The sequence below is a fragment of the Eriocheir sinensis genome, chromosome 7, assembly GCF_024679095.1.
Source record: "Eriocheir sinensis breed Jianghai 21 chromosome 7, ASM2467909v1, whole genome shotgun sequence".
NCBI classification, from domain to species: Eukaryota; Metazoa; Arthropoda; class Malacostraca; order Decapoda; family Varunidae; genus Eriocheir; species Eriocheir sinensis.
In genome coordinates, this window is record NC_066515.1 from 8,719,557 (window position 1) to 8,741,636 (window position 22,080).

The 22,080-nt window shown below is 43.7% G+C and overlaps 1 protein-coding gene across 1 annotated transcript in view; it reads right to left on the reverse strand.

The window, feature by feature from the left end:
- Positions 1-22,080, reverse strand: part of LOC126992542 (glycerophosphocholine cholinephosphodiesterase ENPP6-like) — an 87,546-nt gene that overhangs the window by 35,796 nt on the left and 29,670 nt on the right. The window contains exons 2-3 of the mRNA XM_050851359.1: positions 21,678-21,924; positions 5,306-5,512 (exon numbers count right to left, since the gene is read on the reverse strand). Of these exons, the coding sequence (XP_050707316.1) occupies positions 5,306-5,512; positions 21,678-21,924 (454 nt within the window). The remainder of the gene's footprint in view (positions 1-5,305; positions 5,513-21,677; positions 21,925-22,080) is intronic.

The window sequence follows — 22,080 nt, forward strand, 5'->3', positions numbered from 1 at the left end:
GCAGAATATGAAAGATGGTACTTACCGTTTTTAAATTCATTGCATGGCATATTTCTCTAAATTTTTATCATTCGCCCAGTGAAAACCAAAACAGCGTTAGAAGTAGCCCATGAACTCCTGAAAATATTCCTTGAATTTGGTGCTTCCCATGTTTTACAATCAGATAATGGTAAAGAATTCACTTCTCAAGTAACACATGATTTGCCATTGGTGTGGCCAGAACTCGTGTTGGTAAATGGCGTCCCAGGCATCCTTAGCGTCGGGGTTCCGTTGAACAAGATAATGCAGATTAAAAAATGGTTTATGATCCTGACGCGCGGCTCTATTATGCACTGGATAATGAAAATCAGCACCACTTGCTTATAAACCTGGCACTCTGTGAAGCCTCAGCGGGAAATAAACCACGATGCGATCTAAAAACTAAGCTTCCAGCGGAAATGTTCATGAAGGGTAGGCGGTGGCCAAAGTGATAGCGTACTGGACCCACATTTGCCGCGTGATGGACGACGTGGGTTCGAATCCTCACGCTACCACTCGGATTTTTCGGTCACCGCCGAGTGGCTTAAAACTACCCACATGCTGTCCTGAAGACCACCCATCAACCCGGACTCTAGAGGAAGCCGTCCAAGCGAATCAAGTACGAGTTCCGGGGGGCAGCATGAGCCAATGCAAGATGGCGCCACTATAAACACTCGCCTGCGCCAGAACGGGCTGGGCCGACCATCAGGCCCTACCTGGAAGAAGCCTTGGGCCGACCATCAGGCCCCACCGGGAAGATGCCTACCGGCGCAATAGGCAACAACGTAAAAAAAAACAAAAAAAAAAAACAGGGGTAGAAGAAGACGAGCTTGAGTGTCTTCCCGACGATACTTCAGAGACCGCTGACCCTCAGACTCCCATAGGAGGTGATCCAGATGAGCCTACACTACCATCATGTCCATAGGTAGTGGGGTATATTCAGAGTTGCCAGCCAGCGGGTGTCGCCAGCGAATAGGTTATCGTGCCCCCAAAAGCTTGAAACGTTTTTATCAAATATCGTAAAATACCTGTGCTTCTCTGTAACTTGTAACAATTAGACTTTAGTTCAATAAGTGACACTGGTTTTAATAAAAATGTAGCTGATCATTCTCGTTGCTTTATCTATTGGCAAACGTGAGATAATAAATGCCGTGCGGAAGTCTATCCTCATCAAAAATCGTTCTTGCATGAAAGCCCTGCGAAATTAAGCAAAAAAGGTCTTTTTTTTTAATTATATTTAGATTACAATATTTGCTGAGTACCTGATGGGTGTATCAGTGTCGCCTTCGGGGAAATTTATTATAAAAAAATTAGGGTGTCACGCATCTCGACAACCCCCCACCCCCACCCCCAACACAAGGAAGTCTCCATGTGTCTCCGAGAGGTCAGCGGCATCCACTCCCAGCATATTATACTCAGGCTTCAACTGACTGCTGGTTGTTGTGTGAGATGAACCAAGAACTTGGGTGGATGCCTGCCGTTACCAGGAGCGTGGGCTGATCAAAGGTGGTGGCGTTTAAGGCCAGGAGTTGAGGGCGGAGTGAGGGCGGAAGCCAATGTCGCACACGGACATCAAACAATGGAAGCTGCGCTTTCTGTCGATATGCTTGACGCCCCAATGTTTTTGTTAAATTTCGCCGAAGGCGACACTGATACACAGCAAATATAGTAATGTAAATATAATTTTTTAAAGCCCTTTTCTGTTTGATTTTGCTGGGCTTTTATGTAAGAACGATTTTTGATGAGGATAGGCTTCCGCACGTCATTTATTTTCTCTCGTTTACCAATTAATAAAACAACGAGAATGATCATCTGTGTTTTTAAATACAAAGGCACGTATTGTACTGAAGTGTAATTGTTACAACTCCCAGAAAAACACAGATAATTCACGATAATTAATGGAACATTTCAAGCTTTTTGAGGCACAATAACCTATTCGCTGACAACACCTGACAATTCTGAATATATCCCATTGTGAAATTATTATATTCTTAATAGAGCTACATTACTTGACGACTTTTTTTTCAGCCACAACGACAAACTACTTATTCTACTCAATGAGTTAACCTTTACCTTTTCATGGCTAAGAGTGGTTTTGTGAAATGACAGATCATCAGTCTGTAAGTGTACTCAAGCTTATCCCTTTACTCTCCAAATCCCTTACGCGAGAGTTAACCAGCATCTTCACTCTTTCATCCCTCACGCTGGTAAACTCTGGAACACTCTTCCTTCATCTGTATTTCCTCCTGCCTACGACTTGAACTCTTTCAAGAGGAGGGTATCAGGACACCTCTCCTCCCGAAATTGACCTATCTTTCGGCCACTCCTCTAACTCTTTTTAGGAGTAGTGAGTAGCGGGCTTTTTTTAACATTTGTTACCTTTTTTTATGCCCTTGAACTGACTCCTCTGCTGTAAAATAAAAATATCTAATAATAAGCCTCACCATCTTCCTGCGAATACATTTACTGAAACCAAGCAGCGAGCAGCTGAAATACAGTCAGCCTTTCAGACAATTGATACTAAGCTTCCTTGCCAGGTGGTCCTTTTTTTTTTTTTTTTTTGCGTCGTGGCCTATTGCGCCGGTAGGCTTCTGGTCGGCCCAGCCCGTTCTGGCGCAGGCGAGTGTTTATAGTGGCGCCATCTTGCATTGGCTCATGCTGCCCTCCAGGAGCTCATCTTTAATCCTAGAATCTAGAGTCCGGGTTGATAGGTGGTCTTCTGGACAGCATGTGGGTAGTTTTAAGCCACTCGGCGGCGGCTGAAAAATCCCAGCTTGGTGGCACCGGGCGGGGATTGAACTCGCGTCGTCCTGAACGTGGCGCCGTCACGCTATTCATTCGGCCACCGCCTCCCCTACACGACCAAAATGACCACAGATAAAATAATTATGGACGTAGTATTTTCTTCGTAATGCTGCGTCACCTTTGTTCATGAGTCCTAAGTATTATTATTAGTTAATATTATTATATTTTTTTGATTTTTATTAATTTATATATTTTTCCACAGTTAAAGGAAGCAGTTCAAGGGCAAAAAACAAAACAAAACAAAAAAGAGGCCCACTAGTACTGCTCCTATAAAAGAGAGTAGAGAAAAGTGGCAAAAAAAAAAAAAGGGTAGTTTCGGGTAGAGAGGTGTCTTGATACTCCTCTCTTTATGTGGGTCAAGTCGTAGGCAGGAAGAAGTACAGACGAAGATAGGGTGTTCCAGAGGTTAATATACTTAGTAAAAGGGATGAAAGAATGAAGATGCTGGTTAACTCTTGCATAAGGTCCTTGGGCAGTATATAGGGATGCACAAGAGTAGAAAGTCGTGTGCAGTGGGGCCGCTTGCAGTGTTAGCAAGTTCAGAAGAATAGTCAGCATGAAGATATCGATTGTAGATAGAAAAAGAAGGAACATTGCGTCGGAATTTAATAGATTGAAGACTGCCAGTATATAAGAGGAAAGGAACTGACGAGACGAAGAGCCTTTGACTCTAGGCGGTGGCTGGAGGAGGCGGTGACTGACTGGTCAGCGTGCGGGCGCCGCGTCCAGGAAGACGGGGGTCGGCGTCTTGCCCGCCGCTACAAGCTGACAATTTTCAGTCATTACCGAGTGGCCTTAGACTACCCATGCTGTCTTGAAGACCACTTCTGGATTCTCTCTACGTAAAAGAGGATCAAAGATGAGCTCCGGTGAGCAGCAAGAGCCAAGCAAGAGGGCGCCTCTATAAACACTTGCCTGGGCCATAACGGGCTGGTGCAGCCCATCAGACCCCACTAAGAGAGCCTACCAGCGCATAATCGGGACGTAAAAAAATGTCCAAAAGGGCTGCGTATGTGGAACTCTCCAAACATGAGATGCTACTCCCATAAAAGGCGGACAAGGTCAGTGTATAATTATGAAAAGCATCTGTGAAGGGAAACAAATGGTGGAGTTGAGTCTGGGTTGCAGCCTGGTAAGTCGACAACTGAGCGTATCCAAGCGCTTCGTGTACTGGTGGAGCGTCGACGTGAGTTTCAACAGGGGCTGTTTGCAGCCTATGTCGATCTCAAAAAGGCGTTTGACTCAGTGCATTGCAAGGTACTCTGGGATCTTCTGCGACTCCGTGGGATTACTGCAAGGTTTGCTGACTGGCCTGTGTTCTGGGGCTGTGAACAGTGTGAAGTGTGGAGTAGGTTTGTCCAGTTTTCCCGTGAATGCAGGAATGAGACAGGGCTGTGTCTTTGCCACATCGGTTTTCACCACTTGTATGGACTGGGTACAGAACGGAGTTGTGGAGCAGTCATTGTGGAGCATCCATTGTCAATACCAGGGTCACAGACCTTGTTCTTGCCGACGATGCATTAATCCTTGCGGAGTCGCTTGAGGATTTGGTGATGGCTCTCGAGGTACTGCACGAGACGGCGAAGCCTTTGGAACTTCGGGTCTCCGTGGCCAAGACCAACGTATATCGACTCCAATGGCCTCGAGAACACCAACTCGAGCTGTCATTCACGGAGACATGATATGGCAGCGGCGCTCTTCCTCCCCATTGTAGGTCCCCTGCATAGGTGTGCCGACTGCCAAGCGTCTTTAAATAGTTTCCAGATGTGTGTGTGTGTGTTGAGAGAGAGAGAGAGAGAGAGAGAGAGAGAGAGAGTGTGTGTGTGTGTGTGTGTGTGTGTGTGTGTGTGTGTGTGTGTGTGTGTGTGTATGGAGAAAGAGCCTCTCTCTCTCTCTCTCTCTCTCTCTCTCATATTCAGTTACACCTTGTGTGCAAAGGGAAGGGATCGGCAAGGACGAATGTAGGGCGTAAAAGAGATGGAGAAATAGATGTGTGTGTGTGTGTCTGTGTGTGTGTGTGTGTGTGTGTGTGTGTGTGAGAGAGAGAGAGAGAGAGAGAGAGAGAGAGAGAGAGAGAGAGAGAGAGAGAGAGAGAGAGAGAGAGAGAGAGAGAGAGAGAGAGAGAGAGAGAGAGATTTACATAGAAAATCAGACCACAGAGACCCCATGGTCCAGACTAGGTGGTCCGTCCTTAACATTTCTATGACGTTAGTGTGATAACATATGTCAAACTTACTTTTGCACATAATTTGAAATAGAGTAAAAATGTCCTTTTCCCACTAGAAAAGAACCAATTTCAAAACATGCATAGTTTCCCTCCTAATGGAATAACTCACCGCAGGATGACTTCTCTCTAACAGCGTGTACTACTCTACTCTGTTCAGGAGCAGTAAGTAGCGGGATTTTTTTTTCATTATTGTTTTTTTTTTTTACGCCCTTGCACTGTCTCCCTTGCTGTAAAAAAAAAAAAAAAAAATCCTACCTGTACGAAATCAAATCCCTCGTCGAATTTCTCCAGTGCTCTTTGAATGTTTGTTTCGAAAATTTCTTTGCCAGGGATTTTGACAAACGGCTCACAGAACTCCGTGATGACGCCATCCATGGGTACGTCGCAGCGGGACCACAGGAATTGAGCTGTTCTCAGGCCGGCCTTCTCGGCGGTCGTCCAGATAGGCTCAGACGTCCACCACTGGCAGAGAAAGAGAGAGATTTACATATATTTACATAGAAAATCAGACCACACAGACCCCAATGTCCAGACTTGGTGGTCTGTCCTTAAACCTAAGTGATTTTACATTAATCAGAAGGCTCCAAAACGTTGCATTTCTACTCTAGTTGATATTAAGTTGAGGGAAGTGACGGTCGAGCTTATTTTTGAAGGAGTCAATCGTGTTACACTGGACCACTGATGGTGGAAGCTTATTCCATTCTCGCACTACAACGTTGGTGAAAAAAAATTTGGTGCAGTCTGAATTTACTTGTCTACATCTGAGTTTTACGCCATTGTTCCTCGTGCGCAAAGTGTCATCGATCATAAACAATGTTGATCTGTCTACATTCGTGAAACCATTAAGTATTTTAAAACATTCGATCAGTTTTCCTCGTAGGCGACGTTTCTCAAGAGAGAACATGTTAAAGGTAGAAAGCCTTTCTTCGTAGGATTTGTTGCGCAAGGAAGGGATCATTTTCGTTGCCCGACGCTGAACACCTTCTAATTTAGCAATATCCTTTGCATGGTGGGGAGACCAAAACTGTACCGCATATTCTAAGTGGGGTCTGACTAAACTATTGTAGAGCGGGAGTATTACATCTTTATTCTTGAATAAAAAGTTTCTTTTAATGAAGCCCAACATTCTGTTCGCTTTATTTGCTGCATCGATGCATTTCTGTGAGAATTTGAGGTTTGACGCGATTTTGACCCCCAAGTCCTTGACGCATTGAATGCTTTTGAGTTTAACGCCGCGCATTTCGTAATCGAACTTCTTATTCCTCGTTCCAACTTGAAGGACCTGGCACTTGTCTACGTTAAAGGGCATCTCCCATCTATCCGACCAAGCTGAAATTTTGTGCAAATCCTCTTGGAGGCTTTGCCTGTCTTCGTCAGTGAGAACCGAGTTACCAATCTTTGTGTCGTCTGCAAATTTACTAATGCGGTTATTGAGTCCAACATCTACGTCGTTGATGTAAATAATGAAGAGCACTGGGCCAAGAACCGAGCCCTGAGGGACGCCACTAGTGACCGGCGCCCACTCTGAGTTAAATCCGTCAATCACTACTCTTTGTTGTTTATTGCTCAACCAATTCGCGATCCATTGGTTTACTTGACCGTCAATACCTATTTGCTTTAATTTGTAAAGTAATTTATGATGCGGGACTTTATCAAACGCTTTCTGGAAATCAAGATAGACTACGTCCAGTGATTTGGTTACGTCATAAACAGTGAAGAGGTCGTTATAAAAGGTTAATAGGTTTGATAGGCAGGATCTTTTGTTTCGGAAGCCATGTTGTGAGTCCCCAATTAATGAGTGGCTTTCAAGGTAACTCACAATTTTGTCTCTAATTATGCCCTCAAGTAGCTTACCTACAACCGAAGTTAGACTAATGGGCCTGTAATTACCTGGTACTTTTTTGTCTACTTTCTTAAAAATCGGTGTCACGTTAGCCTTTTTCCAATCTGAAGGGACGATGCCTTGTCGCAAGGTCATATTGAATACGGTTGTGAGGGAGGAGAGTATTTTGTTTCTTTCAGCAGAGAGAGAGAGAGAGAGAGAGAGAGAGAGAGAGAGAGAGAGAGAGAGAGAGAGAGAGAGAGAGAGAGAGAGAGAGAGAGAATTTACATAGATATACATAGAAAATCAGACCACACAGACCCCATAGTCCAGACTAGGTGGTCTGTCCTTAAACCTAAGTAATTCTACATTGATCAGATGGCTCCAAAACGTTGCATTTCAACTCTAGTTAATATTAAGTTGAAGGAAGTGACGGTCAAGCTTGTTTTTAAAAGAGTCATTCGTGTTACACTGGACCACTGACGGTGGGAGCTTATCCCATTCTCTCACTACAACGTTGGTGAAGAAAAATTTGGTTCAGTCTGAATTTACTTGTCTACATTTGAATTTTATGCCATTGTTCGTCGTACGCAAAGTGTCATCGATCATAAACAATGTTGATCTGCCTACATTCGTGAAACCATTAAGTATTTTAAAACATTCGGTCAGTTTTCCTCGGAAATGACGTTTCTCAAGAGAGAACATGTTAAGGGTGGAAAACCTTTCTTCGTAGGATTTGTTGCGCAAGGAAGGGATTATTTTTGTTGCCCGACGCTGAACACCTTCTAATTTAGCAATGTCCTTTGCATGGTGGGGAGACCAAAACTGTACCGCATATTCCAAGTGGGGTCTGACTAAACTATTGTAGAGTGGAAGTATTACATCTTTATTCTTGAATAAAAAGTTTCCTTTAATGAAGCCCAACATTCTGTTCGCTTTATTTCCTGCATCGATGCATTGCTGTGAGAATTTGAGGTTTGATGCGACTTTGACCCCCAAGTCTTTGACGCATTGAACGCTTTTGAGTTTAACGCCGCGCATTTCGTAATCGAACTTCTCATTCATTGTTCCGATTTGAAGGACATGGCACTTATCTACGTTAAAGGGCATCTCCCATCTATCCGACCAAGCTGAAATTTTGTGCAAATCCTCTTGGAGGCTTTGCCTGTCTTCGTCAGTGTGAACCGAGTTACCAATCTTTGTGTCGTCCGCAAATTTACTAATGCGATTATTGAGTCCAACATCCACATCGTTGATGTGAATAATGAAGAGCACTGGACCAAGAACCGAGCCCTGATGGACGCCACTAGTGACCGGCCCCCACTCTGAGTTAAATCCGTTAATCACCACTCTTTGTTGTCTGTTGCTCAACCAATTCGCGATCCATTGCTGACTTGACCGTCAATATCTATTTGCTTTGATTTGTAAAGTAATTTATAATGTGGGACTTTCTGGAAATCAAGATAGACTACGTCCAGTGATTTGGTTACGTCATAAACTGAGAAGAGGTCGCTATAAAAGGTCAATAGGTTTGATAGGCAGGATCTTTTGTTACGGAGGCCATGTTGTGAGTCCCCAATTAATGAGTGGCTTTCAAGGTAACTCACAATTTTGTCTCTAATTATGCTCTCAAGTAGCTTACCTACAACTGAAGTTAGACTAATGGGCCTGTAATTACCTGGTAATTTTTTGTCTCTTTGCTTAAAAATCGGTGTCACGTTAGCCTTTTTTCAATCCGAAGGGACGATTCCTTGTCGCAAGGACATATTGAATACGGTTGTGAAGGAGGAGAGTATTTCGCTCTTTGTTTCTTTAATTAAGCAGTGTAGAATATACTTTGTCAGGTCCAGGACTTTTATTTGTTTTAAGTGATTGGAGGGCTTTAAGGACTTCATCGATTGTTATTTCAAAGTTAGGCAATGCATGCTCGGGATTTACATTAGTACTGGTGTTGGTTGTTGTGGTGGGAGGACTGTTAGTATTAAACACCAAGGAAAAGTAATTGTTTAAGAGGTTTGCAACGTGTTGGCTGTCAGTCACTAGTGCACCGTCGCTGTTTGTTAAAGGTCCAATTCCACTTCTGATTCTGAGAGAGAGAGAGAGAGAGAGAGAGAGAGATATTTGCATTGAAAATGAGACCACACATGGTCCAGACTAGGTGATCTGTCCTTAAATCTAAGTATTCTACATTAATCAGATAGCTCCAAAACTTTGCATTTCTACTCTACTTAATATTGAGTTTAGGTATGGAGAAAGTTCGCCCCGTGGATTAAAATTGCATCTATGGTTATGAATAATTTGTATATTGTATATATTAGTACCTTTGTTATCATATGAAAATTGCAAGCTGATCAGATGAAATGAAAAATTAAGAAAATTATTTTTCGTTTTTTTTATGAAAAATTTGAATTAATTTTTCTCAGCCATTTTTTTTACTGACTTTCTTGTGACATGCACATCTGATAATTCATTGTCATTCTAACAATTTGTAAAGATGTTTTTTTTTTAAATTGTTTTTTATTTACGGACCTCTCCGAAGTGTTAAATAGGTGTTATCACTCTAATATAACATAACATGGACAATTGTGTATGAGGGCAGAGACAGTGAAGCGTGTAGCTAGCGTACTGCTGACGCAGCGCGCGACCTTCCTGCCCCGTGAGTGTCAAGTCAGCACCCAGCCACACCCCCAGCGGGGTCCCGCCCCGCAACTCCACACAGCCTATATTCTCCACTGGGGGGTCTCTCTACCTTTTAACCGTTCGAGACACCCCATCGTGTACCTACGACCCAGCCTGTCGTAGGTGCGCAATTTTCTTCGCCAGACAACTTTGTGACAGGAGGGGTGACTGTGGTGGGCGTACATACTCTACCCGCCGCCAATCCCATCCCCGCTACCAGACGGGGACGGCAGACCCTGCCACCCCTGCAGCCCTGCCCTTGTCACCGGCGAGGCGAATGACGCGAGCGTGCTGAGTAGTGGGGTATCGAGCTGTTGTCTTCGAGGTTTTTAATACATTTTAGCTGACACTACATTGATACGGTTTCAGTAATTACACCTCTTGTAACATGATTTCAGGTGAATTACTATTATGTTCACGTGTTTAGGCGTGTGGGGCCGTATCTAATCTATTAGACTTTTCAGCTGTTGATTTTTCTGGCGTGTGGATGTTTAATATTTTTCTTGAGTAACATTGTTACGCATTTTATGTATAATCATCATTTTATTTTCTCCTTTCTTTTGTGTATTTTATTACACAGTGGAGAAGTTTTGTCTTGCTACGCCTCACTCATTATTCTTTTTCCTCTTTTTTATGCATTTTAGAAGCATCGGGGAGGAGTGAGCACACACTTAGCGGTGAATGATTATTACTTTAATTATTTTTGCAGCGATATTTTTTGTCGTCTGCACATTCATGAAACCAGTCTGTTGATATGAGTAGAGTACCGAGTTGAAATGGTCGTTCTGAGGCTAATATATGCCCCACTGGCGGGACTTTTTCTTGATAATGGTCCCGCAGCTTACGGGTTAAGTATTTTTAAACATTCGATCACTTTTCCTCGGAGGCGACGTTTCTCAAGAGAGAACATGTTAAGCTAAGTTTATATACACCTAGTCAAGTCATACACAGGTTTGTGGGAGGAGACACGGCAAGGAAGAGATCATTTTTAGGGGCAGCGAGTAGCGGGCTTTTTTTTTATTATTGTTTTCGTTTTTTGTGTGCCCTTGAGCTGCCTCCTTTGTTCTAAAAAAAAAAAAAAAAAAAAAAAAAAGAGGCGTCGTTTATGCGTGACACTGCTTTGAGCCAATCTAGAGAATGTAGAAACAGGGATTTAGAGAAAACGAAGAAAGGCGGACTAATTTAAATCAATCACTTCATCATGCCCTCCCTCACACCCCACACCGCCGTTTGTAGGCAATGGAATTACAGTCACGCAATAGCACAATAAAAAGATATATTTTTTCGTCAGTGGCTTGCCTGAATGCGCTGTGAAAGGAGGCGAGAATGCACATCCAGAGTACACATACGGGGCCTCAGCTTTAGTCACCCCTGAACTGGCGGGTATTTTTTTTTTAGCTTCAAGTGACGTCATCCCGCTGCTCCGCCCCAAAACCGCCTCCTGAGCGTACCGGTCGCAGTTTTGAAGCAGAGTGACTTGACTTGGTATATATAGACTTAGATGTTAAGGGTGGAGAGCCTAGCTCTCGTCGTAGGGTTTGTTACGCAAGGAAGGGATCATTTTTGTTGCCCGACGCTGAACACCTTCGAATTAAGCAATGGCCTTTGCATGGTGGGGAGACCAAAACTGTACAGCATATTCCAAGTGGGGTCTGACTAAATTATTGTAAAGCGGAATTATTACTTCTTTATTTTTTATTGATTTTTTTAATTTTTTTAATGAAGCTCAACATTGTGTTTGCTTTATTTGCTGCATCGGTACATTTCTGTGAGACTTTAAGGTTTGACAAAATTTTGACACCCAGGTCCTTGACGCATTGAACGCCTTTGAGTTTGACGCCGCATATTTCGTATTCGAATTTCTTTTTTCTTGTTCCAACTTGAAAGACCTGGCTCTTATTTACATTAAAGGACATTTCCCATGTATCTATTGGACCAGGCTGAAATTTTATGCAAATCCTCTTGGAGGCTTTGTCTATCTTCGTCAGTGACAACCGAGTTACCAGTCTTTGTGTCGTCTGCAAATTTACTAATGAGATTATTGATTCCCACATCCACGTCGTTGATGTAAATAATGAAGAGCACTGGGCCAAGAACCGAGCCCTGAGGGACGCCACTAGTGACAGGCGCCCATTCTGAGTTAAATCCGTCGATCACCACTCTTTGTTGTCTGTTGCTCAACCATTTCGTGATCCATTGGTGGAAGGGACAGTAGTGTGTCAATACCTAGTTGCTATAATTTATAAAGTAATTTATGGTGTGGAACTTTATCAAACGCTTTCTGGAAATCAAGATAGGCTACGTCCTGTGATTTGGTTACGTCATAAACTGAAAAGAGGTCGTTATAAAAGGTCAATAGGTTTGATAGGCAGGATCTCTTCTTACGGAAGTCATGCTGTGAATCCTTTTAATGAATGGCTTTCAAGGTAACTCACAATTTTGTCTCTAATTATGCTCTCAAGTAGCTTACCTAGAACTGAAGTTAGACTAATGGGCCTGTAATTACCCGGTATTTTTTTTATCTCCTTTCTTAAAAATCGGTGTTACGTTAGCCTTTCTCCAATCCGAAGGGACGATGCCTTGTCGCAAGAACATATTGAACACGGTTGTGAGAGAGGAGAGTATTTTGCTCTTTGTTTCTCAAGCAGTAAAGGATGTACTTTGTCAGGTCCGGTACTTCTATATGTTTTAAGGGATTGGAGAGCTTTTAGGACTTCATCGGCAGTTATTACAAAGTTAGGCAATGCATGAACGAGATTTACGTTAGTGCTGTTGTTGTCGCTGGTGGTGGTGGCAGTGGTGGGAAGACTGCCAGTATTAAATACCGATGAATAGTAACTGTTTAATAAATTCGCAACGTGTTGGCTGTCAGTCACTAGTTCTCCGTCACTGTTTGTCAGAGGTATAATTATACGTCTGATCGCTTTCCTGTTGTTTATATAACTGAAGAAGGATTTCCGATTATTTTTACAGTTGGCTGCAATGTTTTCTTCATATCTACGCTTTGCCTGACATACTAATCTTTTTACTCGCCGCCAGGCTTCATGATGAAGTCGTATGTTTGTGGCGTGTTTCGTTCTTTCTTCAGCCTGTAAGACAATTTTCCCTCCTTAACCGAATGTTTAATTTCGCTATTAAACCGAGGTGGGTTTTTATTAGTGTTACTTCGCTTCTCGCACAATGGGACAAATGTGTTCTGCTGAGTGAGTAAATGATGTTTAAAGTTTAGCCAGGCTTCCTCTACGTTGCGATCATCTGATAGTTGCATTTCTGTTATTTTTTGTCGGATTTCTACGAAATTTGCACTTTTGAAATTGGGCACCTTTACTTGATTTTAAGTCACTGTTGTTTGAGCTCTAATGTCGACGCGCACTAATTTATGATCGCAAGAACCGAGATGTTCTCTTTCCGCGACATTACTGATTAGGTAATCTTGGGTCGCTATAACAAGGTCTATGTATGTTATTTTCTCAAGTTGGTTCAGTAACCATTTGGCTTAGAATCCTTAGATAATTATCTTCTAAAAATTTGTCATTCAATATGACTCACCTTCTGTACCCGACAGTGTCAACCAGTCAATATGAGGGAGATTAAAGTCAACAAATATCAGTGAGTCGCTGCTATTAAGTGACTGCCTTAAAACGCTGCATGTAATTTCAACATCATCTTCGACTGATCGCCCCGGAGGCCTGTAGGTGACGGATATATTTAGATTAATTTTTACAATGTTTACTCGCACGTACAAATGTACAACGTTACTGTCTCTTTGTGTTCTGTCAGTGGGTTGCAAATAGCTTTTGACGTAAAGGGCGACACCACCACCTCTACGGTTGACACGATCTTTGTTGAAGAGTCAGTAGCCATCTATGTTGAATTCTGAACTTAAATCAATATTTGTGGTATCTATAAGGGTTTCGGTTATAGAAATTACGCCAAAATTTTCTGTTGAAACATGACATCTCAATTCATCAAACTTTTTCCTAAGGCTACGAGTATTTAAACTTAATAAGACTTTTATATTATCTTGGGAGAGAGAGAGAGAGAGAGAGAGAGAGAGAATCAAAATCAAAATGTATTTCTATGAAAATAGATAATGAGTTGGTAGATTTTATGTCACTGGGGAGTGGGCCCAGCCACTTGTAGGTACCTGGCTCCCAAGCAAGTGTTACTTTTGGGTACAAAAGTATTATTATTATTGCTTATTTGTGGTGACAGTGTTCGTATTTGTCGCTCACTCCCGCCAGTGGGAACAACCAAGCATGGTGTCTTAATCCCCGTTCACACTGTGCCGACTCTGGGCCACGACTACCCACGACTCTAGGTAAGTGTTGATGTGAAAGGGTCGGGCATGTCTTGAAAGAAGTCTTGAGACTTTTGCCGAATGCTGCGCCGATGTCGTGACGGGAGTCTGGAGTCGTGAGGGTTAGCACGACATGCTGGCAACTAGTTGACCGAATGTCCTAGACAGTCGGCAAGACACCAAGACCCCCAAAAAACCTCCCCCCCTTCTTGGAGCGTGGGAACCAGCTTCTCAAATGGAAAAGTCGCTGGGTTGTCGTGGCCCAGAGTCGGCACAGTGTAAACGGGGCTTAAGTTTATATATACCAAGTCAAGTCACTCTGTTTCAAAACTGCGACCGGTTCGCGCAGGAGGCGGTTTTGGGGCGGAGCAGCGGGATGACGTCGCTTGAAGCTAGAAAAACAAATACCCGCCAGTTCAGGGGTGACTAAAGTTGGGGCCGTATGTGCACTCTGGATGTGCATTTTCGCCTCCTTTCACAGCGCGTTCAGGCAAACCGCTGACGAAAAAATATGTCTTTATTGTGCTATTGCGTGACTGTAATTCCAATGCCTACAAACGGCGGTGTGGGGTGTGAGGGAGGGCATGTTGAAGTGATTGATTTAAATTAGTCCGCCTTTCTTTGTTTTCTCTAAATCTCTGTTTCTACATTATCTAGTTTGGCTCCAAGCAGTGTCACGCATAAACCACGCCTCGGCCGTGTCTCCTCCCACAAACCTGCGTATGACCTGACTTGGTGTATATAGACTTAGGGCTGAACATGTCGATCGGCGGGGGTTTGAATAAAGCCGATCGGGTGGTGCGTGTCTAAAGGCGCGTCCACACCAGGAATCTTTGTATGACAGCAATGTATGCCAGACGTTTCCCAAGTGTTTCGGTAAACCACTGGGATACATTTGAATACCCTCGGGAAATAATGTTTCCTGTCCACACCTCAGGGTTGCTCTCAGGATGTCGGTGTGTGCGGAGACTGCTGCAATGGGCTCTGTGTTTTACGTATTATTGCATTCACTGGAGAGGAAGGAGAAGACAAGGAAACGCGTATGGGTGAGGTCGTTTATAGAAAGTTGAGCATTACAGAAAGACTTACTTTTGGCGGAGCCGAGAGTTAATGGAGCAGAGTTTAATTAATTAATAATTTCCTTGGAAGGTCAACCATTGATTTTGAAGAACTATTACGAACGGTGGCTCCCAAAATACCACGAATCGATACCAGGCACAGAAAAGCCATTCCAGCTCCCATCAGCCTGCAGCTATAATCTGACAGGCGGAGATCCTTTTACGAGCCTCATTAACACATTTGAAATGTCAAAGCTGAGTTTCCATACAAACTTTCCTGGTGTGGGCGGTCCTGAGAAACAGTTGGGAAGTATTTGAGATTAAAATTTTGTTTTTCATCCTGGATGGAAAACATGAGAAACTTTTGCGCGCTCTCGCGCGCGTATTTGTGGGTGTGTTTGTGTGTCTGTGGGTGTGGGTGTATATGTATATATGTATATGTGTGTGTGTGTGTGTGTGTGTGTGTGTGTGTGTGTGTGTGTGTGTGTGTGTATATATATATATATATATATATATATATATATATATATATATATATATATATATATATATATATATATATATATATATATATATATATATATAGTCACACACACACACCTATAATTAGCTAGATATTAAAGTATGTGAATTAATGATAATTATAATCCCAATCCCTTTTCTCCGTGAGTGAGGTGTGGGATATGTCTTGATCCCCACACCCCTGAGGGAGGTCCCTCCCAGTGGTCAGGGTGTGCCCCCCTCCTCTCTCTCTCTCTCTCTCTCTCTCTCTCTCTCTCTCTCTCTCTCTCTCTCTCTCTCTCTCTCTCTCTCTCTCTCTCTCTCTCTCTCTCTTCCATAAATATATAAATGAAATTTGACTGGAATATAAAAATAGTTTATACTTTACTATCAAGACTTGAAAATCACACACACACACACACACACACACACACACACACACACACACACACACACACACACACACACACACACACACACACACACACACACACACACACACACACACACACACACACACACACACACAGATCGACGCTAAAGTGCACTTGCTGATGTCTGGAGGGTACCTGCTGGCGATTACGAGTCCAACACTTGATCAGTCCTGATGAATTACACATATATATTCTCTCTCAATGTATCTCAATTCTTTCCTGAATGTATCCAAGTTGTTTCTCAACTGCTTCCCGAAAAACTTGGGAAACGTCAGGGATACATTGTTGACATACAAAGATTCCTGGTGTGGACGCGCCCGCCCGACTGTAATCACTTCCGACCTCGCCCTTCCGTGCCTTATCTTTCATCTATTACATCTACTCTACATTTCAGCGGCGGACAAACGCTGTTTTTCGCAAATATCTCTTAAACGAATCATTGGATCAGTATGATATTTCAGCACACTACCTTTAACACCCGGACCTAATTTATGGCTGATATATCATATTGCAATATGTGTTATGTTAGGATTTTACTGACTGATATTAAGCCTAATCCAGTCATCATATCTAAGGTGTTATACAGAATCGGACGAGTGTGGGGTACTCGTCTAACCCCTCCACCAACGCCCCGAACAACCCCCAGACCACTCCTTCCCTACCCCAATATCGCAGTATCCCCCTCCTCGTTTCCCTCTTCACCCGCCTTCTCACACCATCCCCCTTCCGCAAGCCGAGGCTATGACTTTTGCAGAGGCAGGGTATAACTCATTGACTGCCGAGGCGCACCCAGGTGTTGTACAGTAATTATCAACGTGAAATACGTTTTGCCTCCATGGAATTGTATCATGCTCTTAGTTAATAAGCATATCTATACATATACACCTACATAACATTCTAATATATAATACAGTGATGGGAGAAATAGGGAGGGACACAAGAGTGATGAGGAAGGCGAGGAGCTAGGGGGAGGAGAGGAGGGATAATGAGAGCGAGAAGGGGGAGAAGTAGTTGTGGTTAGGAATAGTTTGGGAGGGGGTTGGGGGGGGGGTGACACACTTTCCTTCGAATGCGTCAACATGACTCGTCGGTTTTGTGACATTTTTCACGAGTAAACTCATCACATAACACATATAGTAATGTGGTATGTTAGCCATAAATTAGGTCCGGATGTTAAATGTAGTGTGCTGAAATACCATACTGATCCAACGATTCGTTTAGGAGATATTTGCGAAAAACAGCGTTTGTCCGCCGCTGAAATGTATAGTAGTATAATCGAAAATGATCTTACATAGCGAATGTTTCATCTCATATAACGAAGGTTCGTTATGCGGGAAAGGTTCGTATCCCTCGGATATAATGGATTATCAGATATTACGTCACCTCCTTTCCCGCAAATGATTGGCTAGACTCACTCTAGAGCGAGGGATTACTGTTTTGCTCCATAGATTTTCTCATCTAATTCACTATTCCCAAGTGATTTAAAGATATTAAGGGTACTTATGTTGCCGTCAATCTGCACGTAGGTGTCAGGTGGGATATGTGTCGAATCCCTCCTGTTCCAATAAACATACATTGGCACTATCGTGAGCAATCCTCTGCAGCCCACCAAAGACTCACGTGGAGGAGAAGCGGCAGCGCCTGTATCCTCTCCACTCATTCTCATGGACCAATGACTGACAAGTGTCATCCATAAATAGCTTCTCACTCCCTCCCCCAACCCCCCCCCCCCTTCTCTCTCTCTCTCTCTCTCTCTCTCTCTCTCTCTCTCTCTCTCTCTCTCTCTCTCTCTCTCTCTCTCATACAATAATTCACGTTATGATGTTCGTTCGGATATAATCTGGATTAATAAAGGGGAAATTTGGTAAGCGAGAGTCAGCTTTGATTCTTCTATCAATATGAATGACATATATTAACTAGTGTGTGTGTGTGTGTGTGTGTGTGTCATATCATAACTAGTGTGTGTGTATGTGTGTGTGTGTGTGTGTGTGTGTGTGTGACATATCATAACTAGTGTGTGTGTGTGTGTGTGTGTGTGTGTGTGTGTGTGTGTGTGTGACATATCATAACTAGTGTGTGTGTGTGTGTGTGTGTGTGTGTGTGTGTGTGACATATCATAACTAGTGTGTGTGTGTGTGTGTGTGTGTGTGTGTGTGTGACATATCATAACTAGTGTGTGTGTATGTGTGTGTGTATAGACGCAGAAGTATACAGAGGCAGGGGAGGGATTAACAGATGGACATGGAAGAGGAAGGAAGAAGGAAGGAAGGAGACTGGGGACAAGAGACAGAAAGAAATTAAAGTGATGATAAGCAAGGGATAGTGATCATTTTAAGCAGAGAGAGAGAGAGAGAGAGAGAGAGAGAGAGAGAGAGAGACCAGGGTTACTCAACTATTATGAGCAAAGGTTCAGTTAGAGAAGTTCAAATGTATGAAGAGGTCTGGATAAAAATTGTAGCCGGACCCCAGACTCCAGGAGTAGATGATTATGATTAAATAATATGAAGGTCCCGGCGATATATTCTTGCAAGTGTATTTCCTCGACCCTACTCTAGGGCCTTCAGTCAGTCGAGGAAATACAATTGTAAAAATCCATCTCCCGGACCATGTTGTTTAATAATATTTTTCCACTCCCGCTGTGGGAGCGGTGAGTAGCGTTTTTTGTTTTGTTTTTGTACCCTTTTCGTTGCCTTTGAGCCGTATCCTTTGATGTAAAAAAAAAAAGAAAAAAAAAGTTATAACACTCAGAACGTCCGGATTCGGACCGCGGACCGCCAGTTGAGTAGCCTTGCAACAGACCAACAATCCTTGCAGGAATACCAATTAAGGAGTCACCGGAGATTCTAGAGTGCCTCGGACGCACTGAATCAAGCTCCTTCTTGAGATCAAAATAGGCTGTAAACATCCTTGGTTGAAACTCGATCGTACCGGCGCTCCACAATTACGCAAAGCTCTTGAACACGGTCAGTTGTCAAATTACCAGCCGCGTACCCGGAACTCTCGAATACGAATACGAATACAACACATTCCAACGAATACGAATACGAATTCGAATACACTGAACTGTTTTCAAATCGAATGCAAATACGAATATTTCTTGAAAGTATTCATGAATACATTATACATTCATGATTCTTTGCACTGAAAAATACCTTCTTGACGTAACTGGGTATGACACTGTTCTAAAGCTATGCAATAGTAACATGAGTTCGTGAACCTGTGCTATACACGACCGTTACACGTCCGCCCACGAAGCTGGAGTTGTAAGGAACAACGGCTGTTGTTTCTGATAATAAATTTTGAAGTATTCGTCAGATTATTCGCAGAATATGAATATCTTTCCCTGTATTCGAATACGAATGAGAATACTTTGATTTCTATGAATTGTTACGCCAGGGGGTATATTTTGGGGGGTATTTGTTTTATTTGTGTGAGGGGGTGCTAGTTTGGGGCGCGGAGGATTGGTGATGGCCGGCGGCGCGGGGTGCATCGCGGCAGCCGGGCCGGGAGCCGCCGGCCGCGCCGCGGGGCAAAGAGAGGTCCGAGCTGCCAGAGACGAGAGACGTGCGCCGCTGCCCTTGCGTGCCTTGCCCGCTTTTGTGAGTCCTGTGCTCTGTCTGTGCCCCTCTGAGTACTGGGAGTTATTGTGCCTTGTAAACCAGTGTTTTGTTCGTGTTAGAGCTGTTAAGTAAAGTGGAAAACCCGTTCTGTGAGCCTCTTTGCCCTGCCTTGTCCACTCGTGGTGTGTTGGCGGCCCTGGGAAGTGTGGCCTCGTGGTGTGTCTTGCTGTTCTGGGTTGTTCACGGCCCGTTGTGTGGTGGTCTGGGGTTGAGGCACACCGCCTGCCCGTGCTTGGAGTGTGGTGTGCGGGCCGGTAGTGTAACAGAATGATTATTCGAATACAAAAACGAATACACCCAAATACGGTATTCGAATGTATTTGAATACGAATACCAAAACGAGTACTCCATCCCAAGCTGTGAGTCAAGTGATTAGTTACTTGAGGAGGCGGATTGATGTGTTTCGTAATAAGTGCCTACGCAGAATTATAAGATATCGGTGGAATAACTGAGGCCGGTGATTGCTCCGTGAGACTGGATCGAAGCCTATTACCTTCATGGTCCGTGAACACCAACCCCGGCTATAGAGGCTTGTGGCACGCTACCCAGAAGCAGATCCTCCTCACCAGTTTGTTTCTCTCTTAGTCTATATATACTAAGTCAAGTCACTGCTTCAAAACTGCGACCGGTACGCGCAGGAGGCGGTTTTGGGGCGGAGCAGCGGGATGACGTCACTTGAAGCTAAAAAAAAAAATACCCGCCAGTTCAGGGGTGACTAAAGTTGGGGCCGTATGTGCACTCTGGATGTGCATTCTCGACTCCTTTCACAGCGCGTTCAGGCAAGCCACTGACGAAAAAATATGTCTTTTATTGTGCTATTGCATGACTGTAATTCCATTGCCTACAAAGGGCGGTGTGGGGCGTGAGGGAGGGCATGATGAAGTGATTGATTTAGATTAGTCCGCCTTTCTTCGTTGTCTCTAAATCCCTGTTTCTACATTCTCTTGTTTGGCTCCAAGCAGAGTCGCGCATAAACCACGCCTCTGCCGTGTCTCCTCCCACAAAACAGCGTATGACTTGACTTGGTGTATATAGACTTAGGTTTATGTAAGAGATAATCGAAAGGAGGGCAAGGGGACTTCCACAGAGTCCGTGGCATAGGCAAGTCAATAGATCCTGCCATGAGGGATGAGAAATGGCACTGAGGGAGACTTGACAGAGGAACACCCGTCATTAGGTGGTCGAGGCGACTCTCCTCCCTGGAATAGGGGACTTCGTGGTGCAGTGGTTAGCACAATCGGCTCACAACCGAGAGAGCCCGGGTTCGATTCCTGGGCGGAGTGGAAAAATTTGGGTGGCTTTTCCGATACCCTACGCCCCTGTCCACCCAGCAGTGAATGGGTACCAGGTATTAATCAGGGGTTGTGTCCCGTCTCCTGAGATCTGTTCCCTTTTCCTATGATTCCTTCCCCTTCTGTCTTTCTCCGGCATATGACCACAGATGTTGCGCCGACTTAACGAAACTTTCCAACTTTCCTCTCTGGAATATGCCCCTTTTAATTAATGGATTAATTGTGTCGGTCATTGTTCTTCTAAACTTATTAAAACCGGAGATCCACAAGGCTCTAGTGCATCACCACTACCTTTATCACTCACGGGTAATCTTTCTTAGACCGGTGATTGTATCCACCTTAACGCTGATGACTTGCATTTATAAGGGTCATTTTACAGACAACCTTTCGAGCGGAGTTTTTTTTTTTTTTTTTTTTTTTTGCGTTTCCGCTTTCTTTGTAGAGCCTGTTGGTCGGCCCCATATCGATTTGGCGCATTCAAGTGTTGTAATGACGCATCTTGCTTGGCTCATGCTGCCCCCCAATCTCATCCTGATTTTCAGAAAGAGAATCTAGAGTTCGGGTTGATAGGTGGTCTTCAGGACAGCATGTGGGTACTCGTAGGGCATTCGATGGTCTAAAAAAATCCAGCTTGTGGCGGAGGGAGGGACGCGGGCCCATGTCCTCCTGGACGCGGCGCCGGCGCGCAAAGCACTCAGCTGTCCCCTCTCCATAACAAATATCTATATACATACTTACCCACCTACGTATCTATATATCTGCATACATACACAAATAGGGAGACAAAGAGACAGACAAACAGACTAGTGAACAAAATAAATAAAACTGAAATAAAACCGCCTTCTGACAACTAGGCATATAAGTAGACACTACTGTCCGTACACATGGAAGAACAGAGGCCCAGACAGTGGCAACACACACCTTAGGCTTTCCTGTCGAAGCGGTGTCAAAGAGAGAAAAATTGTCCTTAACGTCAGCATCATAAAAGTAGTTGCCGACGATGTCATGAGTCTCGGCGTATCTGCCCGTGGACAAAGTGGTCCAAGTGGGGAATGAGAGACTCGGAAACAGCGGGTCAGTCCACTCAGCCCGCACGCCCTCCTGTAGTATTCTGCTGAAGCCCGGCAACACGGTGGCGTCCTGTTGGTCCACGTAGTCCCACCTCAGCCTGACAAGGTGCATACATGGGAAAATGAGAGACAGGACCCGGATACAAGAATCGCCTCAGGCGACATTTAATGTAACAATATATATATATATATATATATATATATATATATATATATATATATATATATATATATATATATATATATATATATAT